Source organism: Vidua macroura, chromosome 18, assembly GCF_024509145.1.
Source record: "Vidua macroura isolate BioBank_ID:100142 chromosome 18, ASM2450914v1, whole genome shotgun sequence".
Taxonomy (NCBI): domain Eukaryota; kingdom Metazoa; phylum Chordata; class Aves; order Passeriformes; family Viduidae; genus Vidua; species Vidua macroura.
The window spans coordinates 13,062,086-13,082,099 of NC_071588.1; the positions used below are offsets into that span (position 1 = coordinate 13,062,086).

General features: G+C 61.8%; 2 protein-coding genes across 5 annotated transcripts; both read right to left on the reverse strand.

The window, feature by feature from the left end:
* Positions 1 to 2,887: 2,887 nt before the first annotated feature.
* GAL3ST1 (galactose-3-O-sulfotransferase 1) lies at positions 2,888 to 10,911 on the reverse strand. 4 transcript variants are annotated; one of them, XM_053993564.1, is made up of 3 exons: positions 10,676 to 10,911; positions 5,829 to 5,962; positions 2,888 to 5,062 (listed from the first exon to the last, which is right to left on the reverse strand). In XM_053993564.1, the coding sequence occupies exons 2-3, from the start codon at positions 5,951 to 5,953 to the stop codon at positions 3,913 to 3,915; spliced, it is 1,275 nt and encodes a 424-aa protein (XP_053849539.1). In that variant the 5' UTR covers positions 5,954 to 5,962; positions 10,676 to 10,911; the 3' UTR covers positions 2,888 to 3,912. The 4 variants fall into 4 exon arrangements, with proteins under 4 accessions (XP_053849539.1, XP_053849538.1, XP_053849540.1 ...); XM_053993563.1 differs by lacking the exon at positions 10,676 to 10,911 and adding an exon at positions 9,333 to 9,458; XM_053993565.1 differs by lacking the exon at positions 10,676 to 10,911 and adding an exon at positions 8,784 to 8,960.
* A 1,289-nt stretch (positions 10,912 to 12,200) lies between these two features.
* PES1 (pescadillo ribosomal biogenesis factor 1) lies at positions 12,201 to 19,034 on the reverse strand. Its single transcript, XM_053993557.1, has 15 exons — positions 18,977 to 19,034; positions 18,526 to 18,605; positions 17,959 to 18,112; positions 17,776 to 17,885; positions 16,767 to 16,938; positions 16,543 to 16,632; positions 15,233 to 15,349; positions 15,015 to 15,092; positions 14,570 to 14,659; positions 14,298 to 14,428; positions 14,026 to 14,151; positions 13,747 to 13,931; positions 13,504 to 13,661; positions 12,959 to 13,126; positions 12,201 to 12,672 (listed from the first exon to the last, which is right to left on the reverse strand). Exons 1-15 carry the CDS (start codon positions 18,998 to 19,000, stop codon positions 12,586 to 12,588), a joined length of 1,770 nt encoding a protein of 589 aa, XP_053849532.1. The 5' UTR covers positions 19,001 to 19,034; the 3' UTR covers positions 12,201 to 12,585.
* Between the last annotated feature and the right edge of the window lie 980 nt (positions 19,035 to 20,014).

Consider the following 20,014-nt stretch of genomic DNA (forward strand, 5'->3'; position numbering starts at 1 on the left):
CTTCCTCAGGCTCACCCTCCAGCGTAGGGGCCAGGATGGAGAGCTGGAGGACAGACCCCCCTCTCTGGTGCTGGACAGACACGTTCCCCAGCTTCTCCCCGTGCAGGCACCTGTGGCAGGAGAGTGACACAGGACATTCCAGGGCTGTCTCCAGGCCCTGGGCATCCCTTTCCATCAGGAGGTCCTGCAGGACCCAAGGGTAGCTGGAGAAGGAGCCCCTACTTCCTGCCCCACCAGCACTGACCCATGGCTGTTCACCACCATGAAGACTCTCCTGGAGTGTCCTGGCTGCTCCATGGTGGTCCAGTAGCACTGATCCACGTGGATCTTCATGGAGATGCTGGGACTGAAGTGGACACTGGCTTCCAGGTGGATCATAGAGCCAGAGCTGAGCACTGGCAGCTTCTCTGGAGTGGCACTGGAGTCCTCTGAGAGGTATGGGTTAAACCTATCCCACCAGAGGCAGGGGCACCAGACATCCCAGACCACCGTCCCTGCAGCTTCCCCCTTTCAGAGCCCAGCCCCCAGGCCTGCCTTTCCTGCTCTCAGATCTACAGCACCTTCCTGGACCCCCCCATGGAGCTGAGAGAGACCATGTCACCCATCAGGGGCAGAGCTGACCCCCAAACCCCATTGTGGTATCAGGCACAGGGTTGGGAACATCTCAAACCCTCCACAAGGTCAGGGGGGAGTTCCTGCAGGGACAGCCACTTTTCTTGGTGGTCCTGGTGCTGGGGCCAGCCAGGAGAAGGCACTGACTGCTGCTGGTTGAGCCCAGGGGTCTTGGCTGGACCCATCCCATGGTCTCACCCCCCCAGTGTTTTCCTGCAGCATTCCCAGAGCACTCACCATACAGGAGCCTCAAGGTGAAGTTCATGACGGGCTCCTCAGAGTGGGGGTGAGCAGGAACCCTCCCTGTCCCCATGCCTGAGGACATCACTGGAGCTGTCACCGTGTGACCAGGGGACTCTGAGGCAACTGCAGCCATGGTGGTCCCTGAAAGGGGAGGGCTGAGCCAGCAGTAGCATGTCCCAGACACAGCAGGGACATCCAGGTCCTCAGGTGTCCCTAGGACTTGTTTGGGACAGGTGGCAGCAGCACAAAGGCAGGGAGAGCACCTAGGAGCACATCAGGGGCTCCTCTGTCCCCAGCCCCACCCCAGGAGGAACTCACCTGCACTACAGGAATTCACCAGGAGCATTCCCAGCACCGTGACCCTGACCAGGGCTGGGGACAGACCAGGAGCTGCTCATGGGGTGGGACACCACTGTCAGCAGCCACAGACCCAGCCAGGACCCACCAGCCCTTCTGGGACCTCAGGGGAGCTCCTGGCAGCCCCTTGCCCCAACCCTCAGAGCTTGGGATAATTTTAGGAAGGCTTCTCCAGCCCGGGCCAGCCCCCAGGTGACCATCTGGAACCAGCACTGGGCAAAGCAAGGGACACCCACCACCCACCTCCCCCAGGACAACCAGTGGGAGGAATGAAGGGGGATCCCAGCCCCACTCACCTGCCACCTCCAGCACAACCCCACACACCAGCACCAACAAGCACAGCTCCATCCCCAGTGAGCAGCATCCCCACCCCACCAGCTGGGGGTCTTTAAGGACGTGGGGCTGGCTGTCAATGGGTCCCAGCTGGCACTGATGGGGTTGGGGGCTTTGCTTGGTCTCTGCAGCCATTGGCAGCCCCACACCTGGGGCTGGTCCCATCCCTCACACCTTCCCAGTCCCACCACAAGAGCCTGTGCCCATCTTCCAGTCCCCATTCTATCCCACAGTCCCAGTGCCACCACTCAGACTGGTCCTGCAGGTGGTCCTGAGCATGATCCCATACCCACCAGTTAGTCCTGGTCCCATATGTGCCAATCAGTCCTGTTCCCAGGTGTGGGCCTCTCATGTCATTGTTGTGGTCCTGGTCCTCAGGAAGGTGCAGATCCCACCACAAGGTCCCATCCCCACCAATTATTCCTGGTCCTGTGCATGGTGCTGCTCCCACCATGTCCTTTTACTCCTGCACATGGTCCTGACCCAGCCAATTTTCCCTGATCCCAGTTCACCATGGCCTGGTCCCATCACTCAGCCTTGGTCCCTTGGATGTCCCTGGTCCCACCTCAAGGTTCTTAACCCACCACAGTTTTGACCCCACCATTGTCAGGATCCCATGGCTGATCCTGGTCCCACCAGAGTCCCAGTCCCCGTCCCCAGCTCCCCTCCTTGTCCCATCACAGCTCTGCTTCCAGCTCTGCTGGAGAGGAACACCACCTGGGAGCAGCAGCTCCGTCACAGCCAGGACAGAGACCTGGTGCAGTGCTTGTGTCCCTGGGTCCTGCCTGTTGCAGGTGTCCCCATCACAGCCCCAACACCCCACCACAGGCCTCCTCTGAGTGGGCTGACCTGGTGGCCTGGGCGCAGAGGGAGCGTGGAGAAGTCCCAGTGCAAGTCCCGAGGCCACCCCTGAAACGGGGTGCCCCCCACCAGCAGCAGAGCTGGAACATGGTGGCAGGAGTGGTTTGTGTCACCAGTGATGGCTGGTCCCATGGCTCTGCTGTCCCTGTGAAGCCAGCAGACCTTCCTGGGGGCACCTGCACACCATGAGGATGTCCCCCAGCACCCAGCAGGGACAGACCCTGGCACCCCACTCGCACTGAGAGTCTCATTCCTCAGCACTGCCTGGGGGCACGGGGCCCTCCACCCCCAGGACTGATGGGGACAATGGTGCCAGGACCCTGGGGAGCTCCCAGAAGGAGCAGGGACTGGCTGAGCATCCTACTGTGTCTGTAAGAACATCCTCACCCCATCCATCCCATCCCAGAGAAGGAGGAGATGGCTGGAGACCAGCTAGACCATCCTTACATCCAAAACTACCAAATATACAATTATATTACAAAAGTAAATTGTTTTTTTATTTCTGGTCTTTACAGAAGGAGCTGAACACAGGTGGGGGGGACAAGGGGGTCCCTTTGCTGGAGGGTGGCTCAGCCACAGGTGCCACCTCTGTGCCCAGCCAGGGCTACTCTCAGTGGGACGTGGTGTCACCAGTGTCATCCAGCCCAGCTGGGATGCACAAGGTTTGTCCCCAAGGCAGGGTGGGGACTGGGGATGGCCCCTGCCCTCAGCATCCCCACCGTGCCCCAGGTGGCATCACAGGGACAGTCCCACTGCACCTGCTCCCATCTCCTCCCCACACCAGTTGTCACCAGACCCTGCTGGCCTTTTGTTGGTCCCTGTGGGGACCAGGTCCACGGGCTCCTCTAACTGGGATGATGGGGGGCAGTGAGGGTGTGCCCTTTGCCACGGGGACCTGTTGATAAAGGTGGAGGCTTTTGGGATGGGTTTTCCAATCTCCAAATGACTCCGGGTCATAGCCTGGCATGGAGTGATGGCTGTGGGTGGGCTGAGAACATGCTGCACTCATCACACCCATGGGCTGAGGCAGTGCAGCAGGTTCTGACATTCCCACACCTCAAAGCCAGGGCTCAGTAGGTTGATTTGAGGAGCGCCTGGAGGGTTGGGGTCCCTGTGGGCATCTCTGCCCACCCCGGGCAAGGGAGACCCTCTACCACTGCTGTCCCAGCACATCCCTGCCTGCACCCAGCAACCTGGTGATGCATGCTGCTCTCGCTGTGACAAGGCCACATCCTTCACAAATCCCTCCTCCAGCTTTTCCGTGGGGAAGGAAGAAGAGGATCCTGCAGGAAAACACCACCCCTGAGCCCCCAGTCCTTGACCCTGCTGACAGAGGCAGTCTCTGCTCTCCTGCCCAAGCTGGGGCTCTGCAGGAAGGTGATGGAGGGTCCCCCCAAAAGTTCCTGGGCTCCAGAGCCTCCAGCCAGTTCCAAACCAAGAGAACCATGAGTAACAAAAACGAAAGCACCTGGTTCTTCCCCAGGGAAGCGGAGCACCTGCCAGCCCCTACCACTTGAGGAAGTCCCGCACGTAGCTCCATAGCTTGGTGATCCAGAGGTTGGCCCCCAGGTCAGTCAGGTACTGGATTTCGGGCGTCAGCATCTTGCGGCACAGCTTCTGGTGCTTCTTGCTGATCTTCTTCTTCAAGTTGTACCCCAGGATGGTCTTCTCCCCTAAGGGCTGCCAGGGCTGCATGGAGGACTCCTGGATAGCGCTGGCATCCACGGCGTGTCCCCCGTCGATGCAGATGCTGGTCATCTTCTTGTTCTCCCTCTGCAGCTCAGCCACGTCCCTGGCCATCCTCTCCCTCCCGTAGGCCTCCACCTTGCGCCAAAAGGTGGCATTGAAGTAGCGGTAGAGCTTGGCGTCGATGAGGTTCCAGGCGGTCGCCTGCTCGTACAGCTCAGGGGTCAGCCGGGACACCGTGGAGCCCTTGCGGGCATTGAGCTTGAAGTAGAGGACATCCTCCAGCTGCCAGCACAGCAGGTCCTTGAGCAGCACCAGCGACTCATCAAAGTACTCGAGCAACATGACGAGGTGGAAGCGGCGGTCGATCTCCTGGATGTGTTCCTCCACCAGTGGGCTGTTGGCGTCCATGCTGCTGTCGTAGCCAAAGTCGAAGAACAGGAGGTTTTGGAGGTAGTGAGCGTTGAACCCGTTGGGGTCGTAGTAGTGCTGGGGGTCCCGGAGGAACTCATCCAGCTTATCCTCCCCCGTGATCTTCCAGGTGAGGGGGATGACGGGCCCGAAGTAGTGGAAGGAGGACTCGAAGAGGTACGCAGGGTCCCGCAGCACCGTCACGAAGGTGGTGTCGGGCGGCAGGAGCTTGCGCACCTCCTCGTAGTGGAAGCGCATGTGGTTGCAGATGATGTTGAAGCACACCCCGGGCCGGTAGTGCTGCACCTGGCTGCGCTCGAAGAAGGATGGGTAGTAGAAGTCGTTGCGGCCGTTGGGGAAGGCGAATTTCAGGCGATGCTTCTCCCCAAAGCGGAAGAGGATGTTGAGGATGGTGCTGCTGGCGGTCTTGTGGGTCTTCATGAACATGACGTTGAGCTTGGGCCGGCAGCTCCACCCCGAGGTGCTGCCCGTGCCATTGGGTGGGGACGGAGCCTGGACGGGGGACAGGTGGGAGGAGCAGGAGAAGGGGACAGGGATCCTGGGTGAGAGAAGAGGTGGAGCGCCGTGGTGAGAGTGGCATTGGCACTTTGAAGGCTTAGGGATATTCTGTGCTGGTGGAGCTGGATCTGGGAGTGGGTTCTGGACCTGGGAATAGGTGCTGGAAATGGAAATAGAGCAGGGGGTCTCCTTGGGCATGGCCATGGTGGTCCTGGTGGAGGTGATGTCAAAAAGGGGAGCTCTCCATGGCCACAAGTCCATGGAGAGGAGCTGATAACATTTTTATGGGGTATGAGAGCTGGGCCCTGGAGGAACATGTGAGGACACAAGGGATGTTATCTGAGCTGCCCGAGGCAGTAAGCAAAGCCCAGAGTCGAGTGACTTTGGACACCTGTAATGAACTTGCCAAACTGATCCTTGATGAGGATATCATCCAACAGCACCGGGCTTATGAGGCACGTAGACCTTGTTTACAAGCTTGGAGATTAATTTGATGACAGGCAGCACGGGCAGGAGCTGCATGCTGTGCAGCTCTGGCAGTGAAAGAACCCGAGACTCGAGTCCTCTCCTCTCCCCTCTCTCCCCTTCCCCTCCCCTTTCCACCCAGGAGCACTGAGTGCCCTACGGTGTCCCTAGCCCTGCTGGGAGTTGCAGCCTCCAGCAGGAAGGGGACATCTTGGTGTGAAGCCACCAGGGCCTGGAAAGCCCCAGGGCCATCTCCATGTCCCCCACCTCCACCTGGGGGTTCCTGGTGTGGAACAGGGAGGCCGAGCTGCGGGGCGGACACGCGGGGACCCCAAACTCACTCAGTGACGCTGACTTGCAGTGGGGGGACGGCGTAGGAGTAGAGCAGCAACATGAAACTGGTCAGGAGGGTCCCCAGGACCAGCCCCTTGCACATGGACCTCCAGGGCTTCCCATGCCACAGCATCCTGGTCACCTGCACCCAGAGAGGAGAGACATTGGTGCCAGGGACTGGGGGGTGAGTGGCTCCAACAAGGCACGTGGACATATCATGGGCATGGCAATTCCCAGGCAAGCATCCCACTGGTGCCTGGCATGATCCACAGCACATCTGTGGCCCAGCCCCAGCGGCTCTGCCCGCCGCGCCAACCTTTGCCCGCCCTGGGAAAACTGGGTGACTCCCAGGGTGGGAGAGGCTGCAAGGCTGGGACTGGGAGAAAGGGGAGCCATGGACAGCCCAGGGGCAGAGTGGGCAACTGAGGGACAGAGTGGCCATTCTCCACTGGGACACCACCAGTGCCAGCAGGAGCTCCCTGAGGGCGCTGGGATCCATTTTCCCAGGAGAATCTGCAGGCCAGAGCAGGAGCTGCAGCAGCTCGGAATGGTTTGGGTGCTGCAATGCCCTCCCTGTGCAGCCTCTCCAGCCCTGCCAGCAGCAGTGGGGGGCTCGGGGGGGCCCTCTGGCCATGGCAGCTCGGGCTGGCCCAGGGCTGGGGCCAGGGACACGGAACTGGGGACAGAGGGGTGCAGACAGGACGGCCCCCCCAAACACACAACACACACACACACACAGGGCACACACAGGGCACACACAGATACCCCTGACCCCTCGTGTGCTCGTGTGTGCACCAGGACACACACACCTCAATGCGTGTTCGTATACACACACAGGTGCACACACCAAACGTGCACACACATCAGCTGTGTTCATACACACACACACACACACACACACACACACACAGAGACACAGACACAGACACGCTCACAGAGCCCCTGTGCCCGCTGCTCCCTCCCCAGCGCTCCCCCCGTGGCCCCCATCCCTGTCCCCTCCCTCCTCCTGGGACACGGGGGTCACCCTCACTGTGACACTGCATTGCAGCAGGGCCGTCCCCTGCGGCAGGACACGGGGACGCGGGGACGTGGAGACACGGGGATACGGGGACACGGGGACACGGGGACACGGGGACACGCCACCCGCGACCGCAGGCCTCCACAGCAGAGCTCCGCGCCAGGGAGCCCCCCCCGAGCTGGGGGCTGAGCCCCCCCGGTTCCCGGCTCCCCCATTTAGCGGCGGGAGCAGCATCGCCTGCCTGCCCCAGCTCCCGCTGCTCCACATCCTCCGGGATCCCTCGGCCAAGGCTGGCTGCGCTCCCTCTGAGTATCACCCCCAAAAATAACCCCCGGCCCCCCACCCCCGCCTCGCATCACCCCCTCAGCGCCTCAGAGCTCCCGCGGATATGCCGGCGGGATGAAATCCCGCTGCGATGAGCCGTGGATCGCAGCCCGGCACATCCCACCCCCCCCAGCCTCCGCGGCAGAGCCGCCCCGGCTCCCGGCTCACCCAGCACCGCGGTTACCGCCGCCCGGCGATCCCGGGGTGCCGCTGCTGCCGCCGCTCCCCCGCTCCGGCCCCCCCCCGGTCGGATCGCCTCGTGCTGCCGAGATTTCCAGCTCGATGAATAATGAATGGAAAATGCAACCGGAGCCCCGGGCTGCGGCCGGGTGCTGGGCACAGCGCCGCGGACGGGGGGGGGAGCTGGGAGAGGAGCACCTGGGGCACCCGAAAAGCTCATCCAAGCCCCCCCCATTTCCCCTGGAGCCGGGACCGCTGGATCAGGCAGGGCTGGTGCATCCAGCCTCTTCCCGAGTGGTTTTCATGTGGATGTTGGGGTGCACGGTGTCACCACGGGGGGAGCAGGTTGCTCTGACTGTATCCCAAAACCACCGTGTGTGTGGGAATGCCAGACGGCTCCAGGAGCAGCTGGAGTTCAGTTTTACACGGTGGCTGTGATTCCATCACAGTCACCACCTGGCACCACCTGGCAAAGCCACTGGCCCTTTGAGAGGGCTGGGAGACACCCACTTTTGTGGGTGCTGCCAAGAAGGAGCAAAGCTGGCACCAACTCCACAGGAGCGAGTGAAATGGCACAATGAACCCCTCTGATGAGTCCCAATGGATCCCAGTGAGTCCAGATGGGTCCCAATGGATCCTGATAGATCCCTACGTGACCCCACCAGGACCCCAGGACCACACAGCACCAAATTCCAGAGCTCTGGGATGCCAAGGGGATGCCTCACTCCACCCTACCTGCCTCCCAGGGGTGGTTCTGGCAAACACTTCCCAGCCAAATATTCTATTGACTTTGCCTTCAGTGAGCAGCTTAATTATTAATAGCTCGTTAGGAGAAAGTGGTGTGCTGGGTGTTCTCCTGGGGCTCCCACGGGTGGGGCGTGCCCACGGCGCCAGCCGGCTGAGATGCCCAGCCAGAGAACACGGCTGCACCCACCATTTCCTCAAGAGGTACCCCCGGGCCAAGCCAGGCCACGCAGCTCTGCAGCCCCATCTCTGTGTCCCAGCAGCTCTCCATCTCCCTGGGGGCATCCCAGAATCTGCTTTTGGGTTTTCCCTACAGGGTCAATTTTTTTACGGCCAAGCCCCTGCCAAAACACAAGGTGCATGCACCTGCTTGCTCCTGATCCCACCAATCCATGGACACTGTTTTCCACAGGCCCCATCCCACACAGGCATGCTGCTTCCTACCTCCCTGTCCTCTCTGTACCCCACAATTCCCCTCATCATCCTGCCCCATAGAGCTGCTTCCTGAGCATTCCACTGCCCCCCCAGCATCCCAACACCCTCCAGACATCCCAACACCCCCTCAAGCATCACACTACCTCCTTATCATCCTGCTGCCCCCCTAGCATCCCACTGCCTCCCAAGGACCCAACAAGCGTCCTGCTGCCCCCTTACCATCCTGCCACCCTCCAAGCACCCCCCCCCCAGTATCCATCACCTTTTCCTCTCCTGCACTGCTGGTGCTGGGCCGTGCCTCTGCTCTCCTGTGCTCCTGACCGGGGTGCCAGGGGAGCGGGCGGCACGGGGCGGGGGTGCCGATGCTGCTCCGACATGGAATAAGCTCTTCCCGGGCAGCTCCCCGCAAATGCCGGCTTTTCCAAAGCCTCCCCACTGCACCGCGGTGTTTATGGCATCACCAGGATCGCGGCCCTGGCTCGCCGGCCTGGGAAGGGGGAACGGGACAGGAGTGGGAGCGGCTGGCGGGGGGACGCGGGGCTGCGGCCGGGCTTGCCCGGCTCCCCGGGGCCGGCCCTGGGTGCCTGCGGCCACCCCAAGCCACCCGGCCCCCACCCACTGCCGGGGCACAGAGGAGCCATTCAGCCCGCGCCGCGAACAACGGGGACATTTGTCTCCATCTGTGTCCGCGGCCTCAACGGGGACATTGTCCCCGCGGGCCCCACTGCCGGCCCCTCGGCTCCCTGCCACCAGCCCGGCGTGGCCCCACAGCCCTGGGTGACGATGGCCGTCCCTGGGCGGTGGCACTCACCTCTCGCCAGCCGCCGTCCTCCTCCTCGTCCCGCAGGACAGCTCATAGCCCGGCTGTCACCTCCTGCAGCCGGAGCTCACCCGGGCTTGGGGAGCTGGCTCCCGCACCCCGTCCCAGCCGCCTGCTCCCCGGGGCACCCTGGCCACGCACCATCGGCTCCTCTTCATTCTCCCGCAGCTTCCCCGCCCTCCTTCCTCCCTCCCGCTGTTTCCATGGCTTTATAGCCTTAATGACAACAATATTCTGGCATAACCTTAGTGTGACAACTGTGGAACAACCACAGTACCACCAGCCTTTCCACCCTCCTCTAATCACAGCAGCCGACTGGGTGCCCAGAGGGTGCCCTGGCCACGCCAGGAGGGCTCAGTCCTGTCCCTGGTCTGTCACCCTTCATGTGGCAGGGTGAAAAATGGGCTCCTGTGCTCCTGGATGCAGCCTTGGCTCTTCCTGCTGCCCTTAGTCTCTGTCACTAAAGGGGGTGGTGTCGGCCTTGGGGCCCCAAGCAAGGGGTGACCACCTTGGCCATGCCTGGGACTCACCATCCCTGCTGGAGGTGTTCGGGGATCAGAGCTTGTCCCTACGGGATTTGTGGGCATCACCTTGCTGGCAGCTCTTGCCTCATCCCTGGCCCATCCTGCCTGACCTCATCAGTTCCCACACCAGGGTAACCTGCACGACCCTCTGGGATCAGGAAAAGCCATAACAGCTGAGTTTTCATCATCATCATCATCATCATCATCATCATCATCATCATCATCATCATTGCAAGAGGAGGGGTGAAGACCACTGATCACAGTCACAGGATTTGATGTGGAATTGCTGGCATGGGAGCAATGAGCTGTCCCACCCTTTCTCTGCAGGGTACCTCTCCCAATTCCAGGTTTCCCCCTTTTTTTTTGTGTTTTTTTTTTTGTTTGTTTGGTTGTTTTTTTGTTTGTTTGATTGTGTGTTTTTGTTTTTGTTTTTGGTGGGTTTTTTTTTTTGCTTTTTTGGGGGGTTTTGGGTGTTTTTTTGTTTGTTTTTTTGGTAGGTTTTGTTTGTTTGTTTGTTTGTTTTTGTTTTTTTGGGTCACAAACTATTTCCAGGTTTTCCATTTTTTAGGGAATGGGTTGTAAAGGCTTTCCAGCCAGAAAAAAGCAGCAGTGGACGGTATGTGGCAGCTCAACCATGTAATGCTGACAGCCTGGGGACGGATGTGACCGAGCCGGGAAGCCGCAACCCCCCATTCCCCACATCCACCATGTCCCACATCCCACGGGGGGCGGCCAGGAGGGCTCCACCACCTCATCCCCACCCCGGTCCCTTCCCCTCCCCGCGATTTGGGGCTACACAGCAGCACTCACTGAAAGCCCTGCTGGCCGGAACCGTGGATCCTGAGGGAGCTGTGGATCCTGAGGGACTGGGTGAGGAGGCCGAGGGTGGCAACACCGAGGGGTCACACTCGGCCGGACGCGCGCCCTTATGGGCCGGAGAGGCCCCGGGCCCGGACCCCTCTGTGGCCACCAGCACCGGCCTTGCCCGGCCGGCCCAGGCCCTCGGCCTGGCCTTGGGAGTGAGGCCTGGAGCCGGGGCTGGTTTGTTTGGGGTCGGGGCTGGTTTGTTTGGGGCTGAGGTTTTGGGAGCCGGGGTTTTGGAAGCCAGGGGTGCTTTGGGGCCAAGGTTGGTTTGTTTGGGGCCAGGGTTTTGGGAGTTGGGGGTGCTTTGGGACTGGGGTTGGTTTGTTTGGGGCCGAAGTTTTGGGAGCTGGGGCTGGTTTGTTTGGGGCCAGGGTTTTGGGAGCCAGGGGTGCTTTGGGGACAAGGTTGGTTTGTTTGGGGCTGAGGTTTTGGGAGCTGGGGCTGGTTTGTTTGGGGCCAGGGTTTTGGGAGCCAGGGGTGCTTTGGGGCCAGGGTTGGTTTGTTTGGGGCTGAGGTTTTGGGAGCTGGGGCTGGTTTGTTTGGGGCCAGGGGTGCTTTGGGGCCAGGGTTGGTTTGTTTGGGGCCAGGGGCTCCCGGGGGTTGAGGCCCTGTTTGGGGTCTCCTGCTCTGAGGAGAGCCCCGGCCCTGGGGGGTGCCCCAGGGCTCGGTCCTGCTCCTCTTGGGAGAGGGGACAGCAAGGAGAAAAACATGAAAAGGGAAAAGTTTTGCAACGCTCTGAAATGGGAGAAAAAAAAAGAAAAAAAAAAGAAAAAAAAAAAGAAAAAAAAAAGAAAAAAAAAGAAAAAAAAAGAAAAAAAAAGCAAAAATAAAGCAAAAAAAAAAGCGGGGAAATGGAAAAAAAAGGGAGGGGAAAAAGTGGGGAACAAGGGAAGGGGGAAAATCAAAGTAATGAAAAAACAAATAAAAATAAAAGGAAAATACAAAAGAAAAAATGAAAAATAAAAAAATATTTTAAAAAATGGAAAATAAAGGGGGAGAATGGAAACAGAAAATGAAAAAAAGCACTTAAACCAAATTCAAAATGTAAAAAAAATTGGAAAAAAATATCTAGGAAAAGAAACTAAATCTGAAAGTCCTTTGAGCTGGGTGTTCCCAGCTGTTCCCTGTCTGAGCTCCCTCCCTTCCAGGGGCTGTTCCTCTCCAGATCCTGTGTGTCCCCACAGCAGTGCCAGTGGCGTCCTCCAAAAATTCCTGAGAGACAGAGCCTTCACCACTTTTGGGGGCAAAGGTGTGCCCATAAAGCCCATGAGACACCTTGTCCCCAGCTGTGGCGTCTCCAAGGTGTTTTTGGGGGAAAACCCAGGACTGACAGATAACTGCTGATGTCAGGATCACATCCAGCAGGATCAGCAACCCTGGCACCAGCCATGGATCTCCACATCCATCCACATCACCCCCCGAGGAGCCTCCCCATGCCCAGGCAGAAGGAGCAGACAACAAACAGCACCAGGAAAGCGTCACCTTCTTTAATTAAAAATAAAAATACAGGGGAATATGGTTTTCTGTGTGGATACTGGGAAGCAGCTCCAGGCTCTGCACTCCTGTGCCCCGGGGAGCTCCTGGGGAAGGCTCCAGCACCCAGGGCTGCGCAAATTCACACAGAACAACCCAGAGCTCTCCTTGGCCTCCTCTTCCTCACGCAGAGGTGGCACCGGCATGGAGAGGACAGTCCTTGTAACACCGACTCCGCAGAGGGCAGCGGGGGAAAGGCAGAGCAGCAGGTGTATTTACAGATGGGAAACGCTTCAAATACAGCATTTCTGCCCCAGGAGCAAAGCCAAGGGTTTTCCACCCAAAAGCAACAGCGGAAAACCATCCAGGAGCCCCCGGTCCCGTCACGCTTGCCGCGCCTTCTTGTTCTTCTTCTTCTGCTCCTTGAGGGCTGCGTCGTGGGCTTTCCTCTTTTCAGCCAGTTTGTTGGCCTGGGGAGAGAGCCCCGAGACCCTCAGTCAGAGCAGGATGGGGCTGCAAGCCCTCGGTCCCACCGAAGCTCCAGCTGCACGTGGAGGACGGGCCCCACAGCACCGGGATCAGGGGTGGGACACGGAGAGCCCTGAGGGGACACAGGGAGCTCTGCGCGCCTGGGGCAGCCTGGGGACACTGGCAGGGACCTCAGCACCTTCACCAGGGACAGGGAGGAGCGGAAGGAGCGAGCGGCTTTGGGAAGAGCCTGCCCCAGGATGCAGGTGAGGGGCCCAGTCTCCGTACCTCACGGATTTTGCGCTTCTTCCCGAACATGATCTTCTTGTAGAGGTACTTCTCCCTCTTCTTCATCATCATGATGGCCAAGCGCTTCTCCTCGCTCTGCTGCTCCTGCTCCAGGCGCTGCTTGTCCTCCACCCGCACCTTCCCAGCTGTCACCTTCACAGGAAGCACCTGTGGGGAGCCAGGGAGCTCAGGATACCGGGAACCCACCCTCCTTCCACAGGGAAAGGCATTCCCAGCCCTTTCACTGCAGGCCAGGGAGAGCCACAGCTCTCACAGCCAGGCCCTGACAGGGATGGGAGCTGCAGCTCATGAGTGTGGGGCCAGCAACACCCCTGGAAGTGTTCCAGGCCAGGCTGGACAGGGCTTGGAGCAACCTGGGACAGTGGGAGGTGTCCCTGCCCATGGCAGGGGGTGGAACAGGATGAGCTTTAAGGCCCCTCCCAACCCAAACCATTCCATGACAGTTTGAATGTCCCAGTGGTCCCAGGACAGGGACACGCCTCAACAGGGACAGGGGCACCAGAGCTGCCTCCATGGGCTCCCACCTTATTGCTCTGAGTCTTCTGCTCTTCCATTTTCTGCTCTTCCATCTTCTGTAATTTCATCTCCTCTTCTTTCTCAGACTCATCTTCCTCTTCTTCCTCTTCTTTGTCATTGTCACCTTCCTCTTCCTCCTCTTCTTCTTCCTCTTCACTCTCTTCCTCTGGAAGGAGACACCACCGTTACCCTTGGGATGCTCCAGAGCAGGCGCAGCCCAGCTCCCAGACTCCTCCAAGGGCTCCCAGCACCTGGATTCTCTCCCCTCTGCAGGGCCAGCAGCTTCAGCTTCTCGGGAGGGACGTAGTCACCCTCCTTCTCTGTCACGAAGGGCGAGAGGTGCGGGGGCAGCAGGGCCCCGGGGAAATAATCCGCCACGGGCAGGCACAGCTTGGCGTTGACCGAGTCAAAAACCCACTGGGGCTGCAGGTAGTACCTGGGCGGGGCAGAGGGGTCCCACCTCAGGCTCTGGAGCCCATGGGACAGCTCTGGGATGGCTGTTCCGGGGAAGGCCCCCCTGCCCCACCCACCTGCCAACCACCTGCTTGTCCAGGCGGGGCCGGTCGATGATGTGGTGGGTGATGGAAGGGTCGGTGGCGTCGTAGGTGGCACCGATGCACAGGGACTTGTCCCAGGACACCTGGCCACCAAAGCACCTGCAGGGAACGCCACCGAGGAGTCAGACGGGCAGGCGGGACCCTCAAGGTCACCTCGCCCACAGGACATTGGGTGGGCTGGCCCCAGAAGTCCTGCCAGAGAGGGAGGCCAGGGCTGCCGAGGGTCTCCTGCCCCCACCACGCACCGGATGATGAAGGCCAGCGGCTCCCGGGGCACCTCCCTGTTGAGGAAGAAGCGCAGCCCCTCAAAGAGCTTCTTGTGCTTCTCCAGAGCCTCCTGCTCCTTCTTCTTGGCGTCCATCAGCTCTGCTGTCTCCTGCTCAGAGCAAAGCCCTCAGCCTCCTCCCACACACAGCCCTTGCCAAGGAGGGGTCTCAGGAGCTGTCCCCAAGCTGCCAGCCTGGGCACAGGACAGGACCCCCCAAGGCCAGGGATGAGCCCCCCAGCAGAGTCTTACCCCCTCCACTGGGAATTCATCCATCTCCACCTCATCCTCGTGGGCTGGAGCCACTGCCCGGGCCAGGCTGGCGCTCAGAGCTGAGAGCCTCTGCAGGGAGAGGACATGGAGTCACACCCAAGGGGTGGGAAAAGGGGCAGCCCCACGGGGGAAGGGGATTTCTCAGAGCAAGAAGCTGGAAGAGCCCGGGCTTGGACAGAGTTCAGCCTCCTCCAGGCACTGTCCCCAGTGTGGGACTCTGGGGGGTCCCTGGCCATGCAGGGGGAGGCCGGTGGTACCTGAGGCCAAGACCAGCTCTGCCCTACAGCAACAGGGAGTTTGGGATCAGCCCCTTCCACCCTGCAGGAATCTGGCTTGGTCCTTCTGTGCCACACCAGGAGGGCCGTGGGCAGGACACAAAAGCCACAGTGTCCCCATGGGTCACAGTGCCAGCAGCGTCCCTCACCTCCAGGTAGCTCTCTGAATCCATGGCATACTCCTTGCCCTCTGCAGGCTTCAGCTCATCCTCAGCCTGGCTGTCAATCTGGGGAGGAAAAGGGGTGAGGAGGCAGCTCCCAAAAACAGAGACCCCACAGATCTCTCATTTCCACCCTCCCTCCCACCAATCCGGGCTGCCATCACCCCAGGGTGGGTGGGACAGTGACCCCGGGGTGGTGGCCTCACCTTGGGGGGGTACAGCAGGTTCAGGGAGTGGTAGAGGCGGAAGTTGACGAAGCCCAGGAGGGTGGTGTAGAACTCGGTGAAGGTGGCCATGACCCGGTAATCCACGTCTGTGGGGTGCTGCCAGCACACGGGATGGGACACAGGGATAAAGGACTCCCCTCCACAGGGGCCCAGCCCACCCCCAGGGAGAAGGATCACATAATATCCCCATTTAGGAAGGGACCCACAGGATCACCCAGCCCAGCCCCTGTCCCTGCCCAGACCCCCAACAACCCCACCCTGGGCATCCCTGGCAGTGCTGTCCAAAGGCTCCTGGAGCTCTGGCAGCCTCAGGGCCGTGCCCATTCCCTGGGGTGGTTCTTCCACCCTCTGGAGGAAGAACCTTTCCCTGAAAACCAACCTAAACATGGCCCAATTGCAGAGATGTCACAGCCACCACCAGACCCTGGGCAGGGAGAACTCTGCTTCCCCCAGGGTCCTGCTGCCACCCCTCCATGCCTGGATACATGGAACACTTCATCCCACCATGGATGGGGACCTTGGGGTTTGGTCCAGGGACTCCCAACTCTTCAAGGTGAAGAGTGCAGGTAGGGCAGAGCTAGACAAGAGTCAATGGCTTCCCAGTTCCAGAGGGAAGGGATGGATGGGATATAGGGAAGGAATTGTTCCCTGGCAGGTTGCCCCTGGATCCCTGGGAAGGAATTGTTCCCTGGCAGCTGTGGCTGCCCCTGGATCCCTGGCAGTGCCCAAGGCCAGGCTGGACAGGGCTGGGAGCAGCCTGGGATAATGGAAGGTGTCCCTGCCCAGGGCAGGGGGTGGCACTGGATGGGCTTGAAGGTCCTTTCCAACTGAAAACATCCCAGGGTACTATAATTCAGAACCACAAAACCTCAACCCAACCCTGCCCAGCCCTGGAAGTCGCAGGAGAGAATGGAGAGGGCCCTGCTGTGCCTGTGTCCCCCTGCCAAGGCTCAGGGGAAGCTGTCCCAGCACAGCGGGGACATCCCCGTGCCCTTCTGCCTGGAGCAGAATTCCTGTGGGGAGGCTGCAGCATCTGACTCATCCCTTCCCTCTGCTCCCCCAGGTTAATCTTTAATGGCTGGTAAAGGAGCACATCAATATTTGAGGACATGAAGAACTGGGGAGCCTGGTACCGGCAGCCTCAGGGGATCCCGAGGTGACAGGTGGCCGTGTCCCCACGTGCCTCTGCAGCCAGGCCCCGTGCTCTGTGTCCCACGGGACCGTCCCTCACCCCTTGGTGACCCCCAAGGATCCTGGGGGGGTCCCCCGGGCTCTCCCCAGGTACTCACGTCGTGGGCGAAGGCGTAGGGGGTGATCCAGGTGATGGGCTGCCCCAGCACCTCTGCCTGGTAGTAGATGCCCTTGATGGAGAGGAACACCTGGCAGGACAGAGGCCAGGCTCAGTGGGAGGAAGGGAAGGCCGTGTCCCTGTCCCCCCCTCCCGCAGCAGAAGGCTCCTCAGAGCCCAGGGGGATGGGTGAGCCGACACCCCAGAGCTTGCGGCGGCGCCCACCTTGCGCAGGGAGCGGGAGGCGATGACGTAGTTCTGGAACTCCACGGCCAGGCGCCGGCACAGCTGGATGGTCTGCACGTGGCACTTGCCCGTGCGGGGGAAGGTGGAGAACAGGAAGCACATGGACAGGGCATCGTCCAGGTCCCGCAGGGCGTCCACGAACGTGGGGTACCTGTGCCCAGGTGGGGGACAAGGGGGTCACACCCAGCCCCAGAGTCCTGCAAAAGCTGCTGCGGCTGGGGGAGACCCGGGTGAGAACAGGACGGGAACTGTGGAGCATCCGCCTGCACATCCCAGCAGAGCCAGGGAGCCAGGGAATATCCTGATTTAGGAATGTGTCCCCTCCTTGCTCACAGTCACCAAACTCACCAAAGCCTTGGCAGCGTTAACCCTTCACCAGCCCTCCGAGGAAAACACCCCACAGGGAGAGCAGGGGAGCTCCCTGTGTTCTCCTGGAGCCTCCCAGGATGGCTGGGCACTCCCTGCTCTCTCATTCCTTCTTCTCCAACACAGAAACATAAAATTCTACCAATAACTCCACAAATTACACATGAGGTGGATTCCCAGGGACATCTTCCATTATCCCAGGCTGCTCCAAGCCCCAGTGTCCAGCCTGGCCTTGGGCACTGCCAGGGATCCAGGGGCAGCCACAGCTGCTCTGGGCACCCTGTGCCAGGGCCTGCCCACCCTGCCAGGGAACAATTCCTGCCCAATCTCCCATCCATCCCTGCCCTCTGGCACTGGGAAGCCATTCCCTGTGTCCTGTCCCTCCATCCCTTGTCCCCAGTCCCTCTCCAGCTCTCCTGGAGCCCCTTTAGGCCCTGCAAGGGGCTCTGAGCTCTCCCTGGAGCCTTCTCTTCTCCAGGTGAGCACCCCCAGCTCTCCCAGGCTGGCTCCAGAGCAGAGGGGCTCCAGCCCTTGGAGCATCTCCATGGATTCCTCTGGACTCTCTCCAGCAGCTCCAGGTCCCCAGGGCTGGATGCTGCAACCCCTGGCTGCTCAGCCTCACCTCTCTTTGACGATGTGGTCGAGTTTGTAGGTGGGTTTGTTGTCCTTCAGCCTCTCCACAGTGCCCCACTCGCTCTTCCCGTAGGCCTTCCGCAGCTTCCTGACGAACACCTAGGGGGACAGGGGCCGTGGGGGCTCTGCGGCCCAGGCCAGGCCCCCGGGGCCCCTCGGGGGGGACAATCACCTTGTACTCCCGGAATTTGTTGACGATGGGCTCATGGAGCAGGAATTTGATGTCCTTGAGCAGGTAGAAGGTCCTGGGGGCGGTGGAGCCCTTGTTCACCTTCTTCTTGTGCTTGGGCTCGTGGGGGTAAATGCCCTTGAGGATGCAGAGGCGCCTGGGGACGGGCACGGCGCTGGGACGGGGGGGCCACGGCTCCCCCGTGTCCCTGGGACAGCCCAGGCCCTTCCCTTGGAGGGGGAACCCCGATCCCGGCAGCCTGAAGGCCGGGCCGGGCTCCAGGGCCCCCTTGGGGCAGCCCTTGGGGAGGAGCTCGGGGTGTCCCAGGGCCGCCCCACACCCAGCACAGAGCCAGCCCCTCTGCCCCCCCCGGGGGTGGGTGTGCACAGCTCGGCGGTTCCGGGGTCTGGGGGCGCTTCAAGGGCCCCAGGAACGGGGAGCAGGACCGGGCTGCTGAGGCTGTCCCGGGGGGAGCGCAGGGGCACCGGGAATCGCGGGGCAGCGGTTCGGGGGTCCCGGAGGGCTCGCAGCAAGGGGGGCTCGGGGCGCAGGGGGGTCCCAGGGACGCACCTGAAGTCGGGCAGGCTCAGCTGCAGCTTCTTCCGCGCCCGGTTCCGGGTGATGTAGTTGGTGGCGGCTCCGCGCTCGTACTGGGGAGAGACGGGGGCGTTGGGGGGAGCTCGGGGGTGCTGAGGGGAGCCCCGCAACCGCCCCGGGGCCACCGGGAGCCCTGGGAGCGGAGAGGGAGGAGAGACGGGAGCCGGGGCATGGGGGGCTGGCAGGGGGCACCGGGCGCGGGCAGCGCGGGGGCAGGAGCGGAGCCGGGCACCGGGAGAGGGAGCGAGCACCGCTGCCAGGGAGGGCTGCAGGGGCTCGCCACGGCCGGAGGGGCGGCACCAGCACCGGAGCGGGGGGAGCAGCCACGGAGCGACCCCGGGGGGCACGGAGAGGGCAGGGAGCGGGGAGGGAGGAGCGGCAGGGGAGGCAGCGGGCCGGGAAGGGCCCGGGAAGGGCCCGGTACCTTCTTCTTCTCCAGCCCGCCCATGGCGCCGCCGCCGCGTGCGCCCGCGCCACGCAGGACCCCGTACTGCCCGCGCCGCGCCTGCGCCCGCGGCCGGGCCTGCGGGCACCGAGAGCAGCGTGGGCACCGAGCGCGGCGCGGGCACCGAGAGCAGCGGGGCCAGAGCGAACGAGCGGCCGGGCCGGGACCGGCGGCACCGGCGGTTCAGTCAGGCGCGCCTCGGGCAGCCCATAGCCCTAGCAGGAGGGGTCCTGAGGCGCAGAGCGCACTGGGATATTGCGGTGCCACGTAGGGCATGCCGGGATATAGCGAGGCGGTGCTGGCGCGGGGCATGTCGGGATATAGCGAGGCAGTGCTGGCGCGGGGCATGCCGGGATATAGCGAGGCGGTGCTGGCGCGGGGCATGCCGGGATATAGCGAGGCCGTGCTGGCGCGGGGCATGCTGGGATATAGCGAGGCGGTGCTGGCGCGGGGCATGCTGGGATATAGCGAGGCAGGAGCAGCGAGCCCGGCCCGGGGTCGGGGGCCGGTCACACACCGGGATCGCGGCCGCGGGTCCCTGCCCGGGCCTGCGGGTCCCGCTGCCCTCCTGTGGTCCCTGACACGGCAGCACCGACCGCAGGCACCGGCCTGGGGGACCCACAGCGGGGTGGGTGTTTGGGGAAGTCCCGGGCACGGGGGGTCTCGGTGCCAGGGCGTCCCCAGGCCCGCCCGCCGTGCTCGGGTGTCCCCGGGCTGACGGGGCCTGAGCCCCAGCGGTGCCCCGGGATCCCCTCAGGGCTCGGGGGATTCCCTTCTGTGGCTCGGGACGCCACGTCCCCCCCGGCAGGGGGAGTTTCACGTCCTGGGGCTCAGGACCTCCACCCCCCCCCCGGCTTTAGGGGTGTTTTTGGGGGGTTCGTGCCCCCTCCCCGCCTGTCCCGCGGCTCCCGGGTGGGGCTGATCGATCTCCGTTTTCTCAATTCAATCATCCCTGGGGGCGAGCATGGCAATTCTCCTTTCAAGGGGGCCTGATTTGGCCGGCTGTTCAGCCCTGTC